General features: G+C 45.0%; 4 protein-coding genes across 4 annotated transcripts in view; 2 read left to right on the top strand and 2 right to left on the bottom strand.

The window, feature by feature from the left end:
* anos1b (anosmin 1b) overlaps positions 1–8,247 on the top strand; it is a 38,367-nt gene extending 30,120 nt beyond the window's left edge. The window contains exons 8-15 of the mRNA XM_056604019.1: positions 1–129; positions 3,202–3,340; positions 4,878–5,105; positions 6,205–6,299; positions 7,003–7,165; positions 7,424–7,662; positions 7,905–8,048; positions 8,164–8,247. The exon at positions 1–129 is cut by the window's left edge and continues 103 nt beyond it. Of these exons, the coding sequence (XP_056459994.1) occupies positions 1–129; positions 3,202–3,340; positions 4,878–5,105; positions 6,205–6,299; positions 7,003–7,165; positions 7,424–7,662; positions 7,905–8,048 (1,137 nt within the window). The 3' untranslated portion in view covers positions 8,164–8,247. The remainder of the gene's footprint in view (positions 130–3,201; positions 3,341–4,877; positions 5,106–6,204; positions 6,300–7,002; positions 7,166–7,423; positions 7,663–7,904; positions 8,049–8,163) is intronic.
* A 1,194-nt stretch (positions 8,248–9,441) lies between these two features.
* LOC130392779 (spidroin-2-like) lies at positions 9,442–20,214 on the top strand. Its single transcript, XM_056603276.1, has 10 exons — positions 9,442–9,538; positions 10,036–11,890; positions 12,456–12,561; positions 13,915–14,062; positions 14,673–14,720; positions 15,160–15,237; positions 15,534–15,671; positions 16,103–16,186; positions 16,632–16,682; positions 17,253–20,214. Exons 2-10 carry the CDS (start codon positions 10,333–10,335, stop codon positions 17,361–17,363), a joined length of 2,322 nt encoding a protein of 773 aa, XP_056459251.1. The 5' UTR covers positions 9,442–9,538; positions 10,036–10,332; the 3' UTR covers positions 17,364–20,214.
* Positions 18,248–23,608, bottom strand: ttc4 (tetratricopeptide repeat domain 4). The gene is made up of 11 exons (XM_056603654.1): positions 23,498–23,608; positions 23,288–23,399; positions 23,048–23,165; positions 22,798–22,959; positions 22,581–22,658; positions 22,270–22,394; positions 21,854–21,940; positions 20,957–21,171; positions 20,032–20,116; positions 19,751–19,833; positions 18,248–19,607 (listed from the first exon to the last, which is right to left on the bottom strand). The coding sequence occupies exons 2-11, from the start codon at positions 23,387–23,389 to the stop codon at positions 19,508–19,510; spliced, it is 1,155 nt and encodes a 384-aa protein (XP_056459629.1). The 5' UTR covers positions 23,390–23,399; positions 23,498–23,608; the 3' UTR covers positions 18,248–19,507.
* Positions 23,609–24,014: 406 nt separating this feature from the next.
* pars2 (prolyl-tRNA synthetase 2, mitochondrial) lies at positions 24,015–27,398 on the bottom strand. Its single transcript, XM_056603653.1, has 4 exons — positions 27,080–27,398; positions 26,388–26,750; positions 25,571–25,816; positions 24,015–25,084 (listed from the first exon to the last, which is right to left on the bottom strand). Exons 2-4 carry the CDS (start codon positions 26,703–26,705, stop codon positions 24,200–24,202), a joined length of 1,449 nt encoding a protein of 482 aa, XP_056459628.1. The 5' UTR covers positions 26,706–26,750; positions 27,080–27,398; the 3' UTR covers positions 24,015–24,199.
* Between the last annotated feature and the right edge of the window lie 62 nt (positions 27,399–27,460).

Genomic DNA, 27,460 nt, shown 5'->3' with positions numbered 1-27,460 from the left:
CGACACAAGCCGGCGCTGCAGGGCCTGGCGCCCCCCGCCTCGCATGCCCGTGGGCCGGCGGCGCACCGACACAAGGCCCACACGGGCAAGCAGGACCAGAAGGAGAGCACCAGCCAAGTGACGCCGGGGGTGAGACGGATGGCCACGCTAGGGCTGCTCCATTATTGTAAAAAATCGGAATCACGACTATTTTGATCAATTTTAAGTCACGATTTTTTTTATGAGTTCGAAAACATGTTGCATTTATTCAGCATTTCTCTCCAAAAAAACACTTTGTAACTGAGTACTAATTTCCCCCTTAAAAAAATCTCTAATTGAAAATGTTCAAACAGAAAAGAATGTACAAATATGTATGTAAACTCGATTATCTAGATTACAATAGTTTGGAGATCGTTGGACCCAAAACTATAGATTTATATTTGTGCACAGCCCTTGTGCATGCTGCACCTCTACCTACTGATTCACATGGAGATCTGCAACGATGCAGAACCGATCTGTATTACCCCTGAGGAGGGAGACTGGACAGGGAGTACCTTGAGTAAGGGAATTAATAACATACACAACTGGATTCAGAGAAAGAATTCCCATAACAACGCGTACCATATGTAATATGTTGACCTGCACTGACACATCTGCTGTACTTAGTTTCCTACTAATGGAAGAAGTCTTCAGTGTAGACCTCCAGGAATGTTACGTTCTTCGGCGAACGGTGTTCGATTTGCATAATACATATTGCAGTTAGACCACTGGCAATATACAGTTGTGAAACCATTTCAGTTATATACAGTATATATATCTTACTCAATAAGTAAAATAGTGCTTTTAGTTGACATTTTGACTGTACATATTCCGTATCACATGCCAACAAACATACATGTAAAGTTGAACTTTGTTTCATCAAAAGAAATCAGTTCCAGAATTTGTTTGACCTTCAAGACTTTTCCGTTCCACATGTGTGGCTCGACAAATCATTTCCTGGCAGGTTTAATTTCTGAGGTCCCTGGCAGCCATAGGGCACAGATGGCCACCTTCCCCATGTGTTTTCAGTATGTAGAAATGTGAGCGACGTGCCATTATCTGTGTGCTACGTAACCATATTAACGCGCAGGTCTGGCTTTTGCTATGGTAACGTATCAACGCGGCTGTGCAGTTTGACTGACAACATAATTCAGACGCTTTTCAGGGTTAGCATAATGTGTTTAACCCGCGCCAAAGCATCTGGAAATACATTGACGATATGCCAATCACCACCACCACCGGGGCTACAGTGCCATAACATATCGGCTATCATGGTAGGAACATTTAAAAGAGACGATGGCTGAGTTTTTGCAGCTTGGTGTTAGCTTGGTTATCTGGATGCGAGTCATGGAACATTCCCATCTTTCACAGCTTTCATGTGGTTGGAAGCAGGGAGCACGATGTGTACCCTGAATGGCTGAGGTGAAATGTGTTCAAAATGAAAAGAGAGAGAATCGTCCATCGAAATGTAGCAAAACCTTAATGTTCTTTCTAATATAGATTACTTGTTACCAAGAAGCAAATTCACGGTTTTGCTTGTTTCACGTGGCTTGAAAAAAATTAGAAAAATGAGTCATATTAGAATGCTAGCGCAACAACTGCAACTTAAAACATGTGACGAGAGAAAGAACCATTCATAGCTTTTTATAATACACAAGACTGGTGTCCATTACCTCTTCACGATGCTGGACCCGCTTGTCTCAAAGTCACTCAGGCCATGTCCTGATTAAAGACTCCCAACAGTCATGTAAACAATTCAAGTCAAACACAGCACCACAAAAAGGAGACCTGTTCTTGTTTCAAGACAGGCTTTTTTGTTTAAAGCATAGTGCTCTGGTGCTGGGCTCATCCTAAACACTGATGGACATCACAGACGTATCCTGGTGGAGCTCTTTATCTCCCGTCTGCTCTTGTGTTCTGCTTGGCTAGGAGGCCTGGAATTTAAATGACCTCCCCCCCGCCCCAGAACCACCAACACCAGTATAACGAGTGTCTGCGGTTGCATGGTGGAACGGTAGTAGTGGCCAGGGCATCACAACAGGTTGGATCTGGAAGAACAACACTGTTCCACTCTGTGACCAGGGTTAGGCTTCGCGCGTGCGATAGCATCCAAAGTTCCAGGGATTCTTCTGGCCCCGGCCCCTGGATAGAACAGGCACGCACGGAGAACCAGAGTTCCGCGGGTTGGCAGGGGGGGAACATTGAGTTGGCCTATGTGCGGGGGAAATATAGAATGTTAAATATGGAAATATATATTCAAATGAGGAAAATCCCACACCAGATATGTCTCCCTCGGTTCAAATCACTTTTTTTTTCAGGGGAAATCGCACGCAATTCCATGCTGACATTTACTCTATATTTCTCTCTCTCTCTCTCTCTCTCTCTCTCTATGTTTTGTCTGTCTTAAGGCTAATGAAATTCTACACAACCCAATTTAGTTTGGAGGTCACAGAGAAATTACTTCTCTCTCTGTCTCCCTGGCTTGCTCTGTTTCACACACACGCAAGCACACACACACACACACACACACACACACACACACACACACACACACACACACACACACACACACACACACACACACACACACACACACACACACACACACACACACACACACACACACACACACACACACACACACACACACACACACACACACACACACAATATCACATTCTGGTTTGTTATCATCCAGGCATCTCTCTGTTGTGACTGGTCGTGATCCAGACAGATGGACGTATCTGATTGACTAAGAGCCTGTTAACGAGCTGTCAGTCAAAGAGCAGACTAATGGAGAACAGCTCAGGCCCCTTCACTCGACAGATGATGAGGATGATAATGAGGATGAGGATGGCTATGGTGGAGATGAGAGCTATGAAGAGTAATAGTTTTGACGTAGGGAAAACAGAAGAGATTTAGTTAAATTACAACACTATAAAAATAATAAACCGGATTTGTATGTGTCCTAATATATAATTCATGCATGTATAGGCACCTGAATGTATTATGTTTATCTAATGTGTTACGTGTTAGTTGTGCATCTCCGGGTTACCATAGTCCACATCTGGGTTTCGACTGATCAACAAGATCAAGGGTATACGGATATGTTTGTGCCTGTGTGTGCATGCGTTTGGATGTGTGATTGATGCTGCATTCTAATGTTCTGTTCTCATTCTCCAGGCCCAGTGTGAGCTCTGGCTGCAGGGTCTGAGTCCTGCTACGTCTTACTCCCTGTTTGTCCAAACCGTCAACTACTGGGGCCAAAAGAGACTGAAAAGTCCTAGGTCCCAAGTTACGTTTACCACTATAAGTGGTTCAGGTGAGAAAACATTTTTACTTGCACACATTCTACCTCTTTCTCTGTCGATGTAATCCTTTTTAAAGTCTGTTACCTGCGTTCATGTAAGATCATAATCTGCAAGACATTAAGGGACAGGCACATACAGGTTTATCACATACATTGTTGTAGTGAGCCTCTGTTTGACTATTTGCTACAATAAATACACACGTTTCTTATTTATTCACTCTTTCTTATTTTTGTATGCAAAGGTATATATATATTTATAGAAAAGGGACTTAAGCACGGTTCAAGCACGGCTCTTAATTGCCGGCCTTGATTCAATTTGGGGTCAAAGAATGCAAAGCTCTGTGCCTTGTATCCCTGGTCAGTTCCTGGCACCTCCCTCCAGACCCCAGCAGAGTCCACCACTGAGAAGAAAGGATTCCTCCAGATTTACACTTGCAGCCCATTACCATGTTTTCCGGGCCTACTGTATGCAGCGGCGGTTTCTGTTCAATTGGTTTAGCTTTGAGGGGAAGCACCTGATCCAGAGCTGTTTACACTAGGCTCCGGGCAGGCTAACGTGCGATGCTCAAGCGTCTGATGTTATGATGAAACCAGATGGCCAGGGCCCACATAGTGACTCCTGTAACTACTGAGCCCCCCTCCCCCCAGGCCGGCCTAGCTCAAAGGGAGCGCTGTAGCATGTTGTCACGATGTTCACTTAACTAGCATCGCTGTTAATAAATACTGCATGCTGCACCGCGGCGTGGTTTTATTATGGTTGACACAGTCGTTAATCATTCGTTTGATTAAACGGTTCATGAGGAAGTGCTGTATTTACTTCCTGTTTGGTTATCTGCAGCTGCACAGTAAAATACACAGACAAATGTATACACACACACACACACACACACACACACACACACACACACACACACACACACACACACACACACACACACACACACACACACACACACACACACACACAGTGTGAACATTGTGTGAACAGCCACTGTTAATGCTGCGCGAGGTAGCAGAGGCATTTATGTTTATATTTATATTTATATCATATGGTCAGCCCAGCGGTGGAATGTCGGTCAGCTGCAATATCATTATGAGACCACGTAACCACAATTATACACGGAAAGTATTCTGGATTACTTTTGACATATTAAATGGTTGTGCCAAACAGCATCTATCCATTTTAATCCATTGTTCCCAAATACTCACTTACTTTGAATGAGTCGTTGTTTCTTATAGCCACACGAACATCACTATTAAATCAAGGATATCCGATGTGAATGCAGAAGATACATGCAGGCTTAAGGGAATTATGTGTGTCTCAAGCTTCACCTTATTGGGGCTCCAAGCACCTGTACTATAAAGGCTAGTGTCTGGGAAAGGACCAGGTTAGGGAGGTTGTAACTCATGTCCCACCCACAGTGCCGTCTTTCCACTAAAGCTGACTGGGATTCTCAATTCTTGACATTGCCATTTTCACCCAAACAATAAAACTTAGTGCCCTTATTTCTGTGTTTTATTCGACGTCTCTACGTCGGCCTTCCTCTAGAATCCCCTTCGCCGGACTCTGCCAAAGACTTCTCCAACGAGCTCCCGTTTTCCTCCTCTTCCTCCTTCCACCCTCCTTCCTCCTCCTCCTCCTCCTCCTCCTCCGCTGACCCACCCGTCTCCTCCACCCCAGCCGTCGCCCCCGGCGACCTGCGTCTGGAGGCCGCTGCCCCTCACTTCCACAACAGCCAGCTGCAGGTCAAGGTGTTCTGGAAGTGGCTTCACCCAGGTGAGTGTTTCCATGGCGACTGCCGTTGTATGACCTGTGAACGCACACGGGAGAGAGCGTCATAGAGCGTGTGCTGCGGCTTCACTTTGATTTAGCCTTGTGTCGCGATTGTGAAGCGGTCTGATGAATAAAAGCGGAGAGGAAACCAAAAGAGACTCACGGTTACTCCCTGTACAACTCTGCAACTCCCTGACCCGACCCAGCAGTCATCTCAAGGAGTCTCATCGAATCATTGATGGAATGGGTTCCCTTCCATATAAACTCACTAATATTACTAAATATTAAATAGTATATATTTTCTCACTCAATAACAATGAATGGAATGAAAAAAGTTTCCCTTCCTCACTCCGAACCATTTCAAGATGAGTGTAGAGTGATTTAGATTATTTAGAGCCTGAGAACATTAGACATGCAAACCGACAGTGAAAAAATAAATCAGGCAGATAGTACAGACAGACACAGAGTGGCTGTCATATTCTCTTAGAATCCCTCCCTTCACTGGAGAATCTGCTCCCTCAGCACTCTGCCCCATCTGAGGCTGGAAACTCTGATGTGCAGGTCTGATTGGCTAGCACAGGCCAAAATAGGAGCTTCTTATTGGCTGTTATCTGGGTGAGACGTGTAACAACCAAAGACTAAATAACCAGCAACAGATGTTAGTAGAGTGATAATGTGCGTGTTTGTGTGTGTGTGTGTGTGTGTGTGTGTGTGTGTGTGTGTGTGTGAGTGTTATTGTGTGTGTGTGTGTGTATGTGTGTGTGTGAGTGTTATTGTGTGTGTGTGTGTGTGTGTGTGTGTGTGTGTGTGTGTGTGTGTGTGTGTGAGAGAGTGTTATTGTGTGTGTGGGTGTGTGTGTGTGTGTGGGTGTGTGTGTGTGTGTGTGTGTGTGTGTGAGAGTGTTATTGTGTGTGTGTGTGTGTGTGTGTGTGTGTGTGTGTGTGTGTGTGTGTGTGTGTGAGTTGGCACACTTGGGAATGTGTTTTTTGTTTAATTCGTGCATATGTGTGTAATCAAATAAATGCAACAATCTAATTACAAATGTAAACAAAGCCACAACGTTGTGTATTTTTTATTCAACCTCACTGCTGTTGTTTAACAGGCAGACACAGACACTCCGGCCCATATGTGCTGCGGTGGAGTCCACATGCCTGTGGTACTAATGTTACCAGCACTGAGAAAACAGCCAGTGTACAGGTATGTCAACCCTACACCACTGTGCGGTTGCCCTCTCTCCCTGTTTGTGTGTGTGTGTGTGTGTGTGTGTGTGTGTGGGTGTGGGTGTGGGTGTGGGTGTGTGTGTGTGTGTGTGCCTGCGTGTGTGTGTGTGCCTGCGTGTGTGTGTATTTGCACGCATGATGGATCGGCTTTCATCATTCTTATTCTCATTTCTGTCTGGAATGCATTCAACTATTAAACTGTCTTCCTTTCCGTAACTCTCCCTCTATCTCAATACTTCCCAGACATAAGCCCAACCCCTCCCTTTTCCCTCTCTCACTATCTCTCTCACTCTCTGTCACCTGTTTTTCCTCTTCGCCAGAATCTTAACTGCCAATGCTGTCGGCCTGCCTTCTATTCTAACTTCTAGCTTCTATATTTAAAATTGGGTTAACCCTTTTTAATTGCCATTCATTCATGCAAGCATCACATCAAATACAGACCTTGGAGATGTATGATAATAAATCATCATTGTTATCCAACTAATGTATCCTCTCTCTCTTTGTCTGTCTGTCTGTCTGTCTGTCTGTCTGTCTGTCTGTCTGTCTGTCTGTCTGTCTGTCTGTCTGTCTGTCTGTCTGTCTGTCTGTCTGTCTGTCTGTCTGTCTGTCTGTCTGTCTGTCTGTCTGTCTGTCTGTCTGTCTGTCTCTCTCTCTCTCTCTCGCTGATGTTCATTCTAAAGGGCACCCATCACACCATCACTGGCCTGCTGTTCTCCTGTAAGTACCAGGTTACCGTGACAACAGAGGAGGTCCTGGGGTCCGAGGCTGTTGCTTGGGTAACGACCCCGGTTTGCTCCTCTCTCAAGGTCAGGGGAGGTCAAACCTCACCCTGTGGCGCAGACGGTAACCACACACACAAACAAATGCACACGGCCATCTTTTAAATATGAAATGCATGTATGTTAAAGTATACATTGAAACAACACTGTACATTACAGGGATTTGACTAGCTCCTAATTGTACTTTTGTTTAACTTCAGCATCCCTGTGTTGTCATGTCCGATATAATGCTATGATTACATCTTGTTCAGCAAACCAACACATAGATATTCCAGATTCAAAATCGAAGTAACCCTTTGCGTTGTCCTCTGTTTTGTGTTAGAGCGCCCCCTGGCCAGCCGGAAGGTAGTACTGCGCCCAGAACGGCTTAACGCTGATTTCCAACAACTGAACAGGACCATTCTCGCCACGTTCCGTTGGAGGCTTTCCCAGAATGCAGTGGATCATGCAGCAATCAAGGGGTTTCAATTCACGTGGAAGCAGCTGACCCCACCCTCAGGCGTTTACATGGCAACCGGTCTGGAAGAGACACTCATTTCACAGTCCCAGACAGTGGCTCCGGTAAGAGAAAGAGCTAAATTATCCCATCTTCATTCAGTATTAGTCTCAATTGCAACTTCACAATCATCAATTTACTTTTAAAATATCACAATCTCTAAAATATAAAGATGGAAACGTGTGTGTGTGTGTGTGTGTGTGTGTGTGTGTGTGTGTGTGTGTGTGTGTGTGTGTGTGTGTGTGTGTGTGTGTGTGTGTGTGTGTGTGTGTGTGTGTGTGTGTTATATTTGTCTCTCTCCTGCCAGTCCCAGCGGTCAGTGACGGTGAACAACCTCCAGGCAAACACTTTTTATCAGCTGCAGCTCCAAATTATGACAGCAGAGGGGGTCAACAGCGCATCAATCTCCAAGACCATACACACACCGGCTATCAATGAAACACTACTATAGGTATTAATGGGGCTTACAAGCACCTATCACAGTTAAGAGGTTTTGGTGAGGTGAAAATTATTACTTGCCAAATTTGGAGAAGAAATGTAATTCAAATCTTTGTTTTGTCTTTCAGGAATTGTTCCAAACGTATACCCGTCTTTGTCCACTACATTACTCAAGTCTCTCTCTCTCTCTCTCTCTCTCTCTCTCTCTCTCTCTCTCTCTGTCTCTGTCTCTGTCTCTGTCTCTCTTCTCTCTCCTCTCTTCTCTCTCCTCTCTCCTCTCTCCTCTCATTCTCTCATTCTCATCTCCATCCTTCTCTCTCTGTCTGTCATGTCATAAGCAGAGTGAAGAAAATTTGACCAAAACTGTCAAGAATAAAAAAGCTGTTTTCTGTCTGGAAAGCTTTCTTACATCCGATGCCAATATCCAACAGTTATTTCGTACTGCCATTTTTGATTCATACTGTGGAATACAAATGTATTTGAATCATTATCGTTCAGCTGTAAAGGCTGAGATTGTAAATATTTATTTTGAGGTGATCAAATGGTATCACTAGAGAGACCATTGGTTCTTGCCAAAAGATCATCTTGCTTTCTTTTTTGATCAAGCAAATTTGAATATTGCATTGCCAATGTGTTGAGGGGGCGAAAACCCCACTAACTCAATTGTAATTTGAATGTAATTAAAAGAACAGCTATGTTAAAAGCCAGTGATTCCCAATGTGAAGTGTAAGGACCTTTTACATGTGTACAGAAAAAACAAAACATTTTCATATATCACTTTTTTATATAACTAAACTGGCTGGCTATCATATTTTTATGACAATAAATGTTGGATGACCCCTCAAATCTCAAACTAGTACACTGAAGCCCAAATGTTAATTCATTATAATGGGTTATTTTAGAAGGAAATAGATTCACATGTATCCATTGGAGAATGTTGAGTTATAAAGACATGTTAATGGTGTCTGTAGCCTATAACGATTCTCTAATATTGATTATAGCCCTTATACCGTTGTCGTATATATTTTCTTTTATGTCGTTTTGTTACTGTTAGTTGTATTTATTGATGTGTTATTAAAGAGTATTGACTTCCATTGTGTTGTGTCAGTTATAGCCAAAATAAACGGACTAGACTTATTTACAATTTCGTGCACCAAGGGATGACATAATGAGAGGGACACAATTCACATTTCTTTTGTACAATGACAATGTGGCATACACAGGCACAATGAAATTAACAGAATTGCAACGCTAAACCTTAATGATCACCCATCAAATAAGCGATGGTTAACACTTATCATACTCGTTGCTAAAAGAATGACAGACTTTTTCTGAGCGACTACTGGCAGTAGACTGAGGAGGCAGAGCAGAAGCTCCCCAGTGACAGCGCTTTGCAATCGGCCTCTTTCTACGTAGCCGTGACGTATTCTTCCCGCGACGCGTACTGAAATTGTTTTTTCAAATCGTGCTCAAGAGAAGAAACTATTGGCTGTCTTACTGAAGGTAATTTAATTGGCATGTTTGTAATTATTTTGATGTGGCTATTATCTATTCTTCGGCATTTAATAGATGGCTCGATGACTCCGACATGTTGATATTACCGGAAATGTGCGAGTTTTTAGTGGCGGCTTTGTGTTTTCGATTGTTATGATCGTGTAGCTGCATTAGCTAGCGCAGTCGAAGAGTTGCTCTTACCTTCGATATTGTATTTGTTATTTTTTTACTGGAAAGAACACGCTGAATAACATTACTCAAACGTCGACTCAACAAAATAATTTTCGTTGATCATCATGAAACAGTGTTTCCTTTGTCTTTATTGATGTTTGTAGAACATGCATGCATTGCAGATCTTCATTAAGTGCAGATCATCAATCACATTCCCAAAGCTTATCAATCACATTCCCAAACTTTCCACACATTTATTTTTCCTCTTTTCGTAGTCCTGACGTGGACATATAAATAACTATCTCTTGACCGGAGCTCGTCTCTTTTTTTTCTAGGTCGTCTTACTTAGCCCTCATCTTTGATCTGGGTTACTGGCCATGGTGTAAAAATAGAATAGGATATATGCTTGCAACCATTAAAACGTTGTAAAATTGTTATCCTCTTGTCTCGACCATATGGTTGGATATACTTGTCGAAAGAATACCCTTATTGGCGAGGAAAAAAGAGGGGGTATAAATAGCCTAAACAAGGAAGTTTGTGGACTACAATTTAGCGGAGTGCTTGAGTGAGGGCAACGGAAACAGAAGCAGGGGTCCTTGGGAATGGGGTAGGGGGAACCTGAACAGTGAGTCATGGTTCACAGCGGTGCCAATGCCCCTCTCATGCCCACAACTCCGTCCGCTTCACCTCTTCTGGCAGTCAGTGCACAGCCTCTACATTCAACTCACACAGATGAAGGCCTCACAGAGCCCTCCGGCGATCTGATAACCTCAAGCTCAGACGCCACCGAGGCTCCTCAGGTCAAACCGGCCCCCAATGACCATCCAGAGTCAGGTCCAGGATCAGCTCTGAGCCCCGACCAGTTCCAGGCTGCTGGGAACGGACGATCTTCAGGCAGGAAGCGGACCCCGAAGGCCTGTGACTGCTGCGGTCCCAACGGCAAAGGACACAATGTCACGACCACGCCCACGCCAAGCAGGGGAGGCCGGGGTCGCGGGCGGCCCAGAGGAAGGGGTCGGGGCAGGCCCAGAGGCAGGGCCCCTGGGCCTCTGGGCTACAATGGGGACACCCCCAAAGGCACGGGGGGGGGTCATCTGACAAGGATTAAGACTTTTGAACTGAATGATGATGATGATGATGATGAGGATGAGGACAGTGATAAATACGATGTGGCGAAAGGGACCGGGGTCGACGGCCAGTCGGACACTTATTTAGATCTGCCAGGTGAAAGCGCTTGGCAGGATGGACCAATGAAAAGCCTCGTCGCCAAAGAGATTAGGAGTGACTCCCAAGAGAAAGGGTCGGCCCTGGTGGTGCGGGGGGGCCGAGGTCAGCGAAGGGGGAGGGGAGCGACTGGCCTGAGAGGGGCCAGGGGTAGGGGGGCAGTAGCGAGGAGGGGGAGAGGTGCCAGCGTCGGCAGGACGTTGGAGAATACAGGGAACATCGAAGGAGGGGGAGGAGGAGGAGGCGGGGAGCTGGAGGGCAGTGGGGTGGTCATCGCGGGAGCAGCTTGTGTTGCTGCCCAGAAGGTCTTTGCTCCTGCTGGAGCGGACGGCCCGGCCAGCCCTGGATCCACGGCCGTGTGCCAGGTGCCCGAGGAGATGGAGCAGGGGGAGAGCCCCGCGTCAGACCTACTTCCCTCTAGTTCCACCAACGGGAACGGCGTACATTTCTCCGAAGATGGGGAAGAGAGAGAGAGCGAGGCAAACGCGGACGCAGGCGCGCCCGACGGCGGCGTCGGCGCACCCGAGAAGGGAGCCGCCGCCGACCCGGCCGTCTCGGAGGGCTCCGCCGCCGCCTCCCCCGGGGACCAGGACTCCGCCATGCAGGTGGACCCATCGGCACAAGCCAGCGACCCCACGTCCAGCAGCACGCCGCCGCCACCCCCTGACGGCGACCCCGCGGCGGCGGCGGCGGCGGCGGCGGTGGTGGAGATGGCGGACCCGGGCGGCAGCCCCGCCCACACAGAGACGCCCGCGTTCCACACGGCCCGGTCACCGGCGCCTTCGCTGGAGTCCATCGCCGTGCAGAGCGGCCCACATGGCTGGGGGCTGTGGGACCACAGGCAGTACTGTCTTCAGGGCACCTGGGGGCCGGGGGACCAGGTCCCCACGGAGGCGGGTGCGCTGCAGATCGGACCGCAGACATCCGAGACGGACTGCACAGAGCTGCTCACGGAGATGCTTCACGGTGAGGTTCACTAAAGATCTGCCTCCAGGTCCAATGTTAATGCGTTGATTTGTATTGGGGGGGGGGGGGGGGGACAGGGGGGGTTGGATGGGCTTAGAGGTTAGAGTGGTCGGCCCCTAGCCGAAAGGGTACCACGTTTGAACCCTAATGTTCCCCGTCTACTTGTAGGCATCCCTGGGCCAGAAATTGCTCAAGCATGCCATGAATGAGCTTTGGATTAAAGGAGTCTGCAACATTGTAAAAATAGTACAAATTTTATAATTCACTTATATTAACTTATATCACACCTTTCCAGATTCGGAACAGACATGCCTAGACACTCCAACGCTTGAAAGGAGGTGTAGCCCTTTCCTAGTGTTCTTTCAAAATATCTTGAACAATATCTAGTTTAGTGTAAGAAAGTGATGAATACTTTAAAGGTTATGTTAGGGTCAACCCCAACACTTAATCCTAACATATATTATTCTGTGTGAACTGTGATGCATACCTCTGTAATTTTCTTGGCAATATGTGTAAATATGTCCTCCAGTTACGTTATGAACAAATCCCCCCCCTCCCGTTCCAGAGTTCTTGGAGGGCTTCTTCTTGAAGTATGGGAGCTTCATTGCTCTTAGCGAGACGGACGTTCTGGAACACCTGAAGACGAAAACCAACATGGACCTCAGTAAAAGGCTAGTGCTTGAAACACAAACACACTTTTACACAAGACCTTATAATTATACCTATTGATCACTTGAGCATAAAGGATTATAATATCATGTTATTATGTATCCTGATATTATCATCTTTCACTCTGAGCCACTGAAGCGTTCAGAGACCTAATTGTCTGGCTGTTTTCTTTGGTTCGCTTGCAAATAACCAGCACTCTCAATGATCATTATCTTGACATGCGGGGAGAACTGTAGCCGTGGATCCCACGGTTGATTAGTATGCTAGGTAGAATATCTGTCTGGAGAGGCTGCCTGGCCCACCAATCATCCGGGAGCATGTATTCGCGGCTAAGGGTCCCTGCTTTGATGGATGCAGGGACTTCAGGTGTTAATGGCAATTGGTCAGGCCTCATCTAGGTCGCAAGAGAGCAGTTATTTTTCTCTCGCTCCTACACCATGCAGCTGTGAAGAACCACACGAATGAAGTGCACAAGGAACCCTCTTTAAATAAAACAATAACACTGTTTGGATGGAACGATTTCAGGTTTATGGTCTTCGTTGCTAGTCTGCCGTGAGACTTGCACACAAACTGTTGCTTTTTCATTTCATAAGAATCTCATAATTATATGGATATCTGGTTGCTGTAATTACCGTATTTTCCGGACTATAAGTCGCGGTTTTTTTGTAGTTTGGCTTGCCCTGCGACTTATATTTCGAAGCGACTTATATGCCAAAATTGTGCGTACATAATCCTCGGCCGCAAGAGGGCACCGTCATTCATTAGGCCTACAACTGAACGCTGCAAGCCTACTGCACCACCGAATAAATTATATTCTCGTCCTCAATGTCCTCCGGTTCAACCAAAGCTACCCCAGCCTTAGCTGCAATTTTGTGCAACATAGCTGTCACACATCACAGCGCATGACTTGGCCGGCGAAAACTGGAGCCCTCCGCTGGACTTGTGAAGGCATCTGACCGCGGCGCATACGCGTCCGGTGGAATCCCGGTGTCACTGAATTCGGTATACTCTCAGAACTACGAGGGACCGACACACCTATATTGCTATTGCAATTTCATTCAGTCTCTCCAGACTAAACGTTCTTGTTTAAATGTTTAAAAATAAATGCGACTTATACACCGATGCGACGTATATATGTTTTTTTCCTCGTCATGGAGCATTTTTTGACTGATGCGACTTATACTCGGGAGCGACGTATAGTCCGGAAAATACGGTAACCAATTTGAAATGCTTGAATCCATTCACGTGGCTCACTTTCCTTCTCTGGTTCCTTTTTTATTTCTCCTCTTGTACCTATCAATCCCTCGTCTTCATCTTCCTCTGACGTCGTCGGGTGTGGGGCGCCTGGGGTTCAGGAAGCTGGACATTCCGGGGGAGATAAGACGGTTCAAGGCAGGGCTGGCGTCTGCCCCGGTGGCGGGCTTCATGGTGACGTATAACAAGCACACCCTGAGCCTGGAGGACCTGGGTACACTGGAGGAGCAGAACTGGGTCAACGACCAGGTGAGGCCCAGCACTGCCCGCTTTTTAAAAAGGGGCGCTTGTTTTATGTTAGGTCAGGTGGTCTTGAACTTTTAGTACCAAAGAGGGGCAAATAGGAAATATACCAGGACGTAAATGGTGACCAAAACCAACAGATGAATAATACATTTAGAAAGTATATGAAAAATGAAGGATACATTTTATTTTAATAAAGGTAAAAAATATTCTCATATGAATGTTGAATGTTTTGTTCTGGTTTGCTGATCCAGTGTGCTGTTCTTAGACATTGAGATGAACATACACACTTCTTTGTGGGAATTTTATGAGCATATTTTCAATCCCACCACAACTCATGTAAAAGGCATATCAAGAAGGTACATGCTTAAGGCTGAAACATGATTCAATTATGTTGTTATGAAAAAGGCTGCACAAAACTCAAATTGGGCATATAATATCAATTCCTATGTTTAAGTACATTAAAGTGGATTAAAATGTCTGAGCATAAAGCAACCAATAATGAGGAAGTAAGAGATGGCGTTTCTCAAGGAGGAACAAATGGCCATTTGAAATCTGTAAGAATGTAGGTATTGAAAAATGTGTAAATCTGTAGTGTGTCCTCTTGTTTGTTTAGGTTATCAACATGTATGGGGAACTCATTATGGAAGCCACCCAGAGTAAGGTGAGTCACAGGATGTGTGTGTGTGTGTGTGTGTGTAATTTCTCATATCTTTTTGTTCACATGTTGAAACCTACCATTCAAAACGTAATAAGTCAAACCTCTTCAAGGAGTCCTGTGTGAGATCCTCTTTGGTTGTGCTGCTAAAGGATTGTTCCCCTTTATTGAAATCAGCACATTTATATGTAATGTTCCTCATTCCTCCACACAGGTAGGATTGTCTAGATTCACACAGTGGCCCTAAAGTATTTTGAAGGGTGTGCTGCAGCAGAAATCCTCTAATACCTAGGTGTATTTATAGCCCTGGACCTGTCTCCTGTTGTACGGTGGAGGGACGTTATTAGACGGGTTAACGGCTTCCACGTTTTCTGCTGCCTCTCACTTCTGCACTCCATCTCTGTCTGTCTCTCTCTCGCTCTCTCCGGCCGTCTCTCGGTCTCAGGTCCATTTTTTCAATAGTTTCTTCCACAAGCAACTTGTTGCCAAGGGCTACGACGGAGTAAAGAGGTGGACCAAAAAAGTAAGGATGAATTAGCCTCACTGACCGCAAGCCTTTTATGGACATTAATAATATATTATATATGATATGATATATATTGGTATATATATGATATTAATTGTGTCAAACAGTTAAATTACTTTATAGCCATTGATTAAATCTAGACCCGGGAGATTAGCTTTTCTTGCTTGGTATGGTGGCTTTTCTGTGTACGATACAGTACAGTTCGACAATATGTTGAAACCATACTCAAGCTACACTACAGGGATAGGTCGCAAATGAACGTGTGTGTGTGTCCGTGTGCGGTGTCCTCTTAGGTAGACCTGTTCTCCAAGTGGTTGCTGTTGGTGCCCATTCATCTAGAGATTCACTGGTCCCTTATCACCGTCAACACAGCAACCAAAACAATTAGTTACTATGACAGCCAGGGTGTCGTGTTCAAACACACCATCGACGTAAGTATGCCCTGCTGCAGATGTGTTGTTTGTCTCTTGAATATTGTTTCTTGACCATTTATTTTGCTCAAGGGTCAAAGTATTACAATTTAGAAACGTAATACTAAAGCTGCGATTTCTTATCACATAAGAGTAAATAAGTTAGTTGATTGAATCTAAAATTTCCACAGAAATGTAGAATAAAATACATTCCTGATGAACCCTTATCAGAGCTGGGTGAAAATGTATTTCTTTTTGTGGTTTGAGGGAATTTTTCACCACATAAAATGTATCTGCAAATGAAAGAAAAACATAAAAACTTTATAGTTTTCAAAATCATTACACTGACTTATTCGGTGAAGACGCCACAGGAAATTGATAAATCCTTTGATTGGCCCAACCCTAATGTGTGTTGCTGTGACGTCTGGTGTGTGGCGGCCCCCACTCCCCAGAACATTATGAAGTACCTCCAGTCTGAAGCCCTGGAGAAGAAGCAGACCAACTACCAGAAAGGCTGGAGGATGCTCATCATCCGGGTACGATGGGTTCTGTATGAAACTACAAGCTGCAATAACCAACATGTACTAACACGAGCCAGCCCTTCCTTGCCAGAATTGAATACATTATTCAAATTATTGCAAAAAATAATTTTCTAGCATTTAAAAACTTGACACCTGCTTCCAAAGTAGTTGTTTATCAAATACGTGTTTGACAATATCTTCTGTTGACAAACCATAAATCGGTTTAAAGTTATAAAATGGGACATTTCTACATTAAAATATCATAAAAACACACCTTTTTTTTTCTAGAATCTGATAGATTTTCACTGGTCCCCAACAGACAACAAGGTCCCACCTTACCCAACAGTTTATAGTTATTGTTTTGATTGAGAGACCCCTACTGGCAGAATATCATCATACCTTTAATAAATGGCCGATATGTCCTATCATTGACCGACGGTGCATTGTCTCACCACCTCAGGGCATTCCTCAGCAGAAGAACGACAGCGACTGTGGTGTCTTTGTGTTGGAGGTGAGCATCTGCTTCTGAATCTCCGCCTCCATCCCCTTCCTTCATTCAGTGTTTATACGTCTCGTCATATTCTGTCACCCGTCCATTTCCCTTTCCCTCATTTGTCTGTTTCCTGGCCGTTGACTGCAACCACAAGTCATCCTCCGGTTGCAGTCCTTTTTTCTGTTTTCCTTTTCGCGGCTCAGTTGTGGGCCAACGTCTCAATCGAACCCAGAGATGACAGAACATTGACAAGCACAAAAGAAAGCACACATCCATTTCCATCGAGTGGCGAGCCGCTCCACTCTTGGCGGAGAGGGTTTATGTTTTCTGGTTTGGTGAGGTGTAGAATTTCTAAGCTTCATCCCATAGGTTTCTGTTGAACCTCTGCTTCCTTGTTTTTCCTGCTTGTTCCCTTGTTAGTTTCTTAGAAAATAAACCCCCAATACTATAAACTGTTTAACCATGTGTGTGCGTGTGCATGTGCGAGCGAGCGAGTATGCTGCTTGTCTTGGCCTCTCTTGCAAAAGAGAATTTTAATCTCAGAGTCCAACTCTGTTAAATAAATAAAATGTCTGTCTGTCCTGACAGTACTGCCGGCGTCTGTCCATGAAGGAGCCGCTGCACTTCAGTCAGGAGGACATGCCTCATATCCGCAAGAGGATCTACAAGGAGCTGTGTGATTACCGACTGAATGACTGACTACCTGACTGATTACACTGACTGACTGCCTTCTTTACTTGATTGCTGATGGCCTGCCTGATTGCCTTGTTGGGGTACAACGTTGACTGTCTGTGCAATGCTGTTTTAATGACACACCTGTTACACAAGGGACCCGTGTCTGTCTATTTGTCTGTCTGTCCGTCTGTCTGTCTCTCACTGACCTGCAGTCGAACACAACCATTTCAGGCGGGAACATCGTAGATCAGAATTGGAACCCTAATAACAAATTAATACCAGCCCTGTCCCAACCCTGCTAACCTACATTTCAATGGGTCGCTGTTCTTTATTTTTTTCCGTAAAATGTGGCATTCCCTGCCGGTACGATTATCAATGTGGATGGCGAGGAAGGTGGACCGTCGAAAACAAGAAGGCCACCAAAGGGAATGCCAGGCCACGACTGAAACGGAGGGAATTCCCTTCCAACACCGAGCTCCCTAAATGTTGTGTTCTGCGTATCCCTGCCAGGATGACCAGTGCTCTTATCTAAAGTGGCTTGGATGAGGTGGATTGGATTGGATCCGAAACCCTTCCATGGGACTAAGCTCACGGCATCCTCTCTTGACTAATAGTATTCACTGATGACATTGTTTTTCTTTAGATGCACTGTGTTGTGCCTGTTTTGTGCCAGGAGAGAAATAGACCCCCAGCCAACTTCTTTAGCTTCTGTCTGTCGGCCAACAACCAATAGAACTGCTCTAGATTTGAACGTGCTGATTATATTATCCTTGCTTTCTAGCAAGGTAGGACAAGTAACCCAGAAAGGCAAATCACAAACCGTTGGCTGTTCAAATTATGGTTTACGTTCGAAACACTTCCTCTCTGTTCATTTCTAATTTTATAAATGTAATATCTTGTTTCCCCCCCCCCCCCCCCCCCCCCCTCCTGTTTTGACCTCATTAATATTTGCACAGGCGCTGCAGTGATATCTTCTTTTTAATATGCGTAGCCTTCTGTCTAGACTTTGAATACTGTAGAGCTTCCGGATGATGATAAGCAGACATCCACGGCAAGTTTATAAATGTTACTGTAAAGTACACTCTTTAGAAAAGGCCCATGGCATCATATTGGTGCATTTACACACTGTCCAAAAAGTCATATTTTATTCATATTTTTGTTTTTCTGACACGAGGGATTTTTAAGTAGGGACCATGTGAATCGACTTTCTATTTCCTCCCCTTGGTTTTAAGTTCAAGTTTTATTATACATTTGTATAAAAATAAATAAAAGGTTAAATAAAAACAAACTTTTATCAACATTCCTGCATAGGGAAGCCAAACATTGAATAGGGCTTTTAGCTCAAGAAGTGAATCAAAAATGTCTTCTGTCCAGGTTTTTATTTCGATGTTTTGCTCACTAATATTTGAATCCACGTTGTTATTGCTTTGTCAGCCGCTTTCAGGCACACTTTGGCCGTACGCTGCAGTTGTTTCTGGACTGTTATTAAATGGGCCAACCCAGATTGGGTTCTGGCACTCATCTTGCAATGAGGAAAAGGTTTGAATTACTGATCTATCTGCCAAATAGATTTGTGCCAGTAGAGGGCGCTAAAGGCCTACTCCCTTATGTCTGCTGCAGAAACCAAGAGGATAAATCTTTTCACCTACTGTCATGGTCACCTTCACGTGATATATTCGTTGTTAAAGAGCACTAACTAGGCCAGATGCCTAATAACCACTGCGTTAATCTACATCTAAAAAAGCGATTGCGCATCTACTCGCGTCATATTTTGTAATTAGATTAACTCATCCCTAGTGCACATTTATTACTGTATATGCAGATTTGTTTTAACAAAGGTAAAAGCAGTAGTAATATATACAAAGCACAATATTTATGACATGACTTCAGTCAAACCATCGTCACAGTTCATTGAACGTCGATCTCTTTCAGTTAATTATTTATCTTCAATCTGTGGTACAGTATAGTTTCAAGTTGTCATGTTTTTATTTAAAATGAAACGGAACAGGAAGAGTTGTACATTCTGCCTTTATTGGGGTGTGGTTGAGACTGTATTGTATAAAAACACTGTCTGGGTGCAGTGAGCCGGACTGTCATTTGTTTTAAGTGGATACAAAGACGTGGATTTTAGCAACCCGGTCAGGTGGCGGACTGAAAGGACAAGGCCTTCACCAACGCTTTAGTGTCTTCTCTGATAAATACTTTTTGGAGAAGGGCGATCCTTGGACCAACACAATAAAGCTGGGGGAGCCGGCTTTTACAAAAAATCTGTCAAAATAAGAACAAAAAAATAATTAAAACAAATTAAAATATATAGCCTTAACGTTGCAAAGCGGGTAGAATTATCTGTGAAATATTCATGGTCATTTGGTGCGTGATCATTTGACGATGAATAAGAACAAAACCAGTACCTTTTATGCTGCAACACTTTCAAAAGAGACATGTCTGGTACCACCTGGTACAAGACCTCCTTCTCCTCATCTTCAAAGAACAACTGAAGGACAATAAATACAGACGTGTACATTTTATATCACGATAACTGAATGAGCATTCTCAGGTCAGTCTTTAGTATTTTACATTGGTAACATAGCTCATAACTCAGTCAAATTATATGATTGGGCTGATTGTTTGAAATTCCCTTTTCGTAATGACGTTTCCCAGGCACACACCCAACAAGGCGGATGTCACAAACCTGCAGGTTTTGAGGGAGGTACTTCCTGTCTGTGTCCCACGGGGGAAGTTCCTCGCCGAACATCACTGCCAAGTGGTCTATGAAGCTACAACCGAAGAGAAAGAACAGCCCAAGTTTCCTCAACTGCAGCAAGGGGCGCTTCTCCAGCATCAAACACGTTGCATGTAACGTAGGTAAAGTCAGCAGGAGCGGACCAACGCAGCTGACTGATGTTTTACGGGTGATATCGTGCTTTTTCAACTTTTCCCTTTGCTTTAGACTGTTATATTACACATTTTCTACGTCTACTAAACTACAAAAATCTAACTCCGAGCCAGGTGCAGTGTTTGCGCCCAACGAGAACGCCAAGTTCAACAGAAATCTGTAATTTACCTTTAATTATGTTAATCAAGGGTTATCAATGTGTGCATCAGAAAGTGACGTTCCATCAAATCTTTTAAGTAATGCAATCATTGCAATCGATTTCCTTTCATTCTATTCAGCAGAAATACTGTCAAATTATTGTTTATCTTTACACACAGGAACTGGTTTATAATGCGCAAATCTATTCTCCAATTTATCTCATTAATAAATACAAACATTGTCATGTTAGTGTAATCTATGCCGAACATTTTGTACTTTTTTTTTCCAAACCCCAAAACTTAATCCAAGAACTAGTCATTTATATTTCCGGTATTTATTGTTTCTAGAGATATGTCGGCCTGTTAATCGTCTCTATATTAAGTATTGTATTTGTTCATTAATTAAATGAAAGCCTTGTTATGGGGAATTCCAACCAAGTATACAGCATTGCATATCGGTGCAACAGTTGGACTATTCCGACCCCTACTGCTGCAGCGTTCTACCTGGACTGTGCCACCGCCTCCAGCGTGAGCTATTAGCCTGGGCAGCTGGAAGCGGAGAAACAAGGAGAAAAAGTAGGTACCATGAGGCCTCGCAGAAGGCTGATATGAAGTCACTTTGCTGGTGTTCTGGGTAGAGGAGGAGGACGGGCCAGTTCAGGGCGCCCTGGTCGTCCAGGAACACGCGGGCCCCGGTGGCGTCCTGGGTGAGTTGGTCCAGAGCTGGCCCCTGACCCTGCTCCTCGTCGTCGTCGTCAGAGCCACGCCTCTTTGGCAGGCGGAGCTTGATGCCGCGCTCCTAAGAGTGGTGGGTTCCAAAAGAGCCAAAATTTAGTAGTGGTGGATTTAATGATTCGTTTCCGTGACCCAGTTTGCGTGATTCAGTTCGCCACGAAGATTCGTTTGCGAATCGTTCGTTTGTTCAGTCGAGTTTCCGGTAGCCCTAACTCCACTGAGTCTGACTGACTCAGCTGAGAACCGTGCAATGGGGTCCATTCCATGATGCGATTTACCGCTACCGGAAACCAGGCTGAACGAACATACGATTCGTGAACGACTCCTCCCAGTTCAGAGTTTCCGGTGAATCGATTCACCGGAAACTCGACTGAACGTGGAGGAGTAGTTCGCGATTCAGCCTAGTTTCCGGTAACGGTGAATCGCATCATGGAATGCACGCCATAGCACGGTCCTCAGCTGAGTCAGTCAGACTCAGTGGAGTTAGTGCTACCAGAAACTAGAGAGAGACGAACCGGTTCGGTTCGTTCGTTCTAAAGACTCGTTCATTCGAACCGGTTCGCGAACGAACGAGTCAACACTAAAAGTTAGTACTGTCCATCACACAGGAAGAAGCAAAGTAGGCAAAAGTATGAATGAATATGTGCCATTAGGTTTAGGTTGTCAGGTTCCCTGACAACCTCAAACCTATTGAGAATGGCACATATTCATTCATGTTCATGATGACATGCAAACTGAAATCTTACTGTCATGGCTGATAGTAGTCTTTGTCTTTCGCCTTGCTCCTTTTTTTCTTTGGCCATTGCTTTCCGGGCATCCCTCTCTGCCTCTCTCTGAAACCCAGACGGATGAGAGGATTCACATAATCAGATTTTAGTATTTACAGAAGACAATACAAATGCAATGCGAAAGTAGCCGGTCACTAGAGTCACTAGACTTGCTGTGATGACAAGGCTACCTGTGATGCGTTGCCACGGTAACTCCAACTAGACTTAATCAAAGCAAATGCTACTCATCTGAATCTGGGTAAAACAGGCGAACGGCAACTTACAAATATCTTAGTGTAAATCTTAAATGTGCCTTTGACCCCCCCCCCCCCTACAAAACCAATTGGCCCTCAGTCCCACCCCCGGAATAAACATTAACCCATCAACGGCCATACCTTGTGTTTGTCTGCTGCCGACCTCAACTCTGTTAGCTTTTTATCACCAGGGTGCATCTTGAGCCCCCTGTCGCACCACCGGATGGCCTCTGGAAAGCTACGAATCTCCATGCAACACTGAGCTCCTGAAGAACAGGAGAATAAATACTTGGCACTCATTGTATAGTTTCTGGTGCATTTCTTTCTCTTTTGTATTAAACAGGTTTGCTATTAATGAGCTTTTACGACCAGTTGAAAATTGTAATAGTGCACCCTCCAGCAAGTGGAACTATTGTTTGTCAGCAGACAGAAACAATTTGAATATGACAAACCTCTGATCAATGCTTTAAGATGGTCTGGTTTGATCTTCAGTGCAGCACATGAATCTTTCAAGGCAGAGCGCATGTTACCTGTGAGATAAAAAACATATGACATTATCTCCTGAAACACAATCACACATTTTCCGATTGTCATCCATCAACATTTCAAATGTACAACATAGCTAAATGCCATGTATGGTAAGAAAAAATGTCAAACGAAAACCCATACCGAGATAATATTGTGCAGCAGCTCGATTGGTGAGTAGAACAGTGTTGTTGACCTGGTCTTCCCAGTTCACCTTCAAACCTTCTGTGTATGCCACCACTGCCTTTTCATATTTTTTCTCTTGAAAATATGCGTTTCCTTCATTTTTCAGACTGACTGCTTTTTCTGAAGAGAATAAAATATATCAGACCAATCCCGAACAGGAAGGACTCAATGCCATCAAATGAACCTTTGTAACTGTCCATCCACTGACCCTCGGGAGTCCTGTCTTCATCGTGGATAAGGGCCTGAAGACAAGCCAATTGCGGATGCGTTTTAGGGTCAATTTCTTCTGGGGCTTTCGTCATGAACAATGGTATTTTCTCCATCTCCTACGAAAGGTAAAATAACATGACGAGAATTAGCAGGACAATAAAGCCAAAACACCACATCCAGCGTTACCGACGTTACAAACAGAAACGTTTTGTGTATATACTATGTTTTTTGAAGTTACCTCTTCCCAATTGTCTTCGCTAAAACCATTTTTGTATCTTTCTTCCGTAAATTTGTCCATAAACTCATCCCAGTCATCATCGCTGTCGCCGGCCGAAGTCATCTCTGATCAACTTTAGAAACAAAATGAGCCGTCAGCAGTTGGTTTGCAGAATGGACTTATAATCAAATTAAAGGGTAAAAGCGGCAGATTAGTTATTATCATACTTACTTGACAGGGACTGAGAGAGTTCTCCAGGGGTTGCTACTTGTTTACTATCGGTGACAGACGATGAGCGCACTACCATGTGGAGGGAACGACACTAGGTTATAACGCTCCGACCAGAAACCTTTCGCACGTCATAAGTTCCGCATCCATCGCTCTACATTTGTCAGACTCATAACGCACATTATATTCTTCTAAAAATTCTAATAATATCAGCACTACTAGCGAAGAAGACATTTATGAACATGAGAGGGATAGAGTATCGGTCAAAAAGGCTGAACGTTTGTTCAAGTATCTCACCAAATCGGAGGATGTAATGAATAGCAACAAGGGGGAAAAAATGCGAGTCACCATGACACCTAAAAAGCATAATGGCAAGCCAATGACATAACTGGACCTTTCGCGACAAATCAATTGACCATAGCTGAGTTGAAATTGTCAATGCTTAAGGCCAAACAGGTATGCTTCTAACAAATGTTCTTATGCAAGTCGCTTTGGATAAAGCGGCTGCTAAATGCCCTAAATTAAAATGTAAATGTATGGTGCTAGAACTATGAGTAATATAATTGCACAGCCGTGTCAATGTTCAACCATCACACAAAACCAGTTTGATCCACCTATAACCCCATTTATTCACAATATATGATTCTTAATAATACACATGTACACACACATCATTTTCAATTGTCTTCAATCCTTTCAACATCATCATACAGTTTCCACCCTGCCCAGAAGATCAACCAGTTGGTCTTTACTGAGAAACATAGTCTCGTCCGTTTGCTGACAGATCACCTCAAACCGCGGCGTCTCCTCTTGGGCGCCCTGCCCGACCACCACCACGTACGGGTAGCCCAGCCGCACGGCGTCCTTCAGCCTCCTGCCGATGGTCATCTGGGCGCGGTCGTCCAGCACCACCTCCCCCCTCAGACGGGGCAGCCCCCCTTGCAGCGCGTGCACCAGTCCCTCCGTTTGAGCCGCTCCCTCCTCGGACCCCTTGCTCCCCTTCTTGGGCGGTACGACGCACACCTGGTACGGCGCCAGCAGCCCGGGCCAGCGGATGGCCTCCTCCGTGGACATCACCTCCACGGCCGCCGCCAGGATGCGCGTCACGCCCAGGCCGTAGCAGCCCATTTCACTCACCACGGGCCGGTTCTGGTGGTTGCTGAAGGTGGCGTTGAACACCCGGGAGTACTTGGCGCCCAGGTAAAAGGTGTGCCCCACCTCTATCCCCTTGGACTCGGCCAGCGGGCCGGCGGGGCACCGCGGGCAGTCCGTCTCGCCGGGCGCCAGGGTCTCCTCGTTGGCGGCGAAGGAGCAGCCGCCGCAGACCAGCAGCCGGTCCTCGCCGATGTCGGCCGGCAGCTGGAACTCGTGGGAGAGCGTGCCGCCGATGTTCCCCGCGTCGGCCTGCACCCGCAGGCAGCGCAGGCCCAGGCGGGAGAACAGCCGGCCGTAGGCCTGGCACACCGAGTCGTAGGTGTGGCGCGCCGCCTCCTCACTGACGTCGAAGGAGTACATGTCCTTCATGTAGAACTCCCGGCCCCGCAGCAGGCCGAAGCGCGGCTTGGGCTCGTCCCGGAACTTGCGGGTGATCTGGGCATTGATACGTACAATTAAAGTACTTCAAACACGTTAAAGGAGACATATTATACCACCAGGTGTGAGTGTGATTGGCCTTTGCAAGCTGTTTTTAAAATGTGCCTCTTCTGACATCACAAGCGAGCGTGTCCACCTAGATGTGTGCTGGATAGATCAGTACACCAGCATACCCAGTGGACTGTGACAAACGTTGCCCATCTATCAGTCATGCATCTAGGTTGACACGCCTTCTTGTGATTTCAGAAGAGGCAGATTTAAAAAAATGGCTTGTAATGTCTAATAATCACACTCACACATGGTGGTATAATATTTCACCTTTAGGGGAAGGGTTATCTATGTAGCATGGAAATAAAGTAGCGCAAACAAACTCAAACAAGAAAGCAGTAAAATTAAAACGATCAAATAGTGACTACTGTCACTTCTTTGACCGACAGCTTTTATGGCCGACGTATAAATTGGGGAACACTGTTTAATGCTAACCTGGTAGAGAAGTATAGGGAGCTGTCGGTAGGACAGGCTAGCCTGGTGGGCGACCAGGGTAGTCACAGCCTCCTCGTGTGTGGGGCCCAGGCAGTAGTCTACCCCATGGCGGTCCTGAAGGCGGAACAGCTCCTTGCCCATCAGGTCCCAGCGCTCGCTGGACCTCCACAGCTCGGCCGAGCACAGGCTGGGCATGTCCAGCTTCTGACCACCGATGCCCTGCATCTCTTGATCAATTAGCCGCACCTGTTGATATGAGGCTGAGGTTATTCCTCGCGCTACCTTGTTAAGAGATACTCTTGGTCAAGCCCTGTTATCTTGGGAAGCATCTCTTCATTGCTGTGTTTACAAAACTTTATAGACAGATTGCCTATGGTTATGGTAAGATAAATTATGATTATGTAATTTGTTAAATATGGCAGCTATCTGACATCTATAAGTGAATATGCTCTGTGCGAATATCCTTTGTGAGTTGACTGAGATTTAAGGCTCATCAATCATGGAATATTTTCCTGATTTGTTCAGGGTTTATATCTTCCCTGGCAAACACAGGTGCTTGAAAAGCAATGGTGGAGAAATGAATGGAGGAAGCAGAGAGGGAGAATTGTCTTTTTTCACGTTTCAAACGGTTGCTCTCTTCTGCCTCCTTTCTTTACAACTCTCAAATCTTACCCACAGCAGCAACAAAATGAAGAAAGTGCTTCAATATTTCCCCTACACACTTTGCAGTCCGTGTAGTTATAATACAAAGGCTCATGACCCAAAGAAGAATCCTTGAATATTGCCCCACATCTGCATTTGTTGTATATAACCTCACCAACTTTTCCATGGCGCGCACAGTAGCCGGGAGGTAGTAGTAGCAACCAGGATTGGACGGGTGGATGAGTCCCGCCTGCTGCATCAACCGCTGACTCTTGCAGGTCATCTCTCCCGCTTGTCGAGTCTCTTGGCCTACTTCGCGTAGGTTTGCGGGCTGGTACAGACGAGAGACGAGCAGGACGGGCGTCGTGTGTGAGGACCCAGTTGAAGGATGATCTGCGCCGTTTCCATTCCCGTGTGTATACTTTCTACAAATTAGGGTTCGGGGTGCACAGCGAATGATTCTCTGTCCGAGCTGGTGCATTAAGGGCTCCATTGAGGATTCAGACGTACCACTACGTCTAATTGAGAGAAACGGTTCCTGTTAAAAGTAAAAACAATACAACATTGGTAAACGCAACTTCTCTGGATCAAAAAAGTTATGTTACTCAGCCATGTTTCGAAGAGAGAGAATTTGAAGGTCAGGAAAACTTCACGGCTTCTTCTTGAAATATATAGCCTTTCGGCATCGCACATAATTATAACAACTTCTTTGATACAAATGACAGCATCCTTATCCTTAAAAAAGTAACCATATCCATCTTACAATTCTGTCAGTGTTCTGTTCAGTTCACTCCCATTTAAGCAGGATATCAAAGCCCCCTGTGATTAGCACCAGCAACTAAATTAAAGCGAACAAACACCACTTACCTGGTAACATTCAGATCAATGGAAAGAAGTCACTCTGAAATCATACAGTATGAGTATCTGTGTGGGTCATTCATAAGAGCTGGTACAAAATAACATAACATAGCCCTAGCTCTGAGGTCCACAGCAGAGGAGGCTGTCATGCCCTATCTCTCGACATGCTGTACAAACTCAGCATGGAGTGTCACCGCCCCCTACTGGACTGGGGTGGCTCTTTCTCCAGACCATCACAACAATAAACATAAAAAATTATGTATAACATAACGTTATAATTATAACGTTATCATTTATCAAAACGTATGTATTATTTTGTAAACCTTCCTTACCCACAGACATAATAACCAGACCAAAAAACCTAACATAATTGGGATAGAAAACAAAGGT

The sequence above is a fragment of the Gadus chalcogrammus genome, chromosome 12 (genome assembly GCF_026213295.1).
Source record: "Gadus chalcogrammus isolate NIFS_2021 chromosome 12, NIFS_Gcha_1.0, whole genome shotgun sequence".
NCBI lineage: Eukaryota > Metazoa > Chordata > Actinopteri > Gadiformes > Gadidae > Gadus > Gadus chalcogrammus.
Note: the sequence above shows the minus strand (reverse complement) of the source record. Positions and strands in the feature narration are given on the sequence as shown.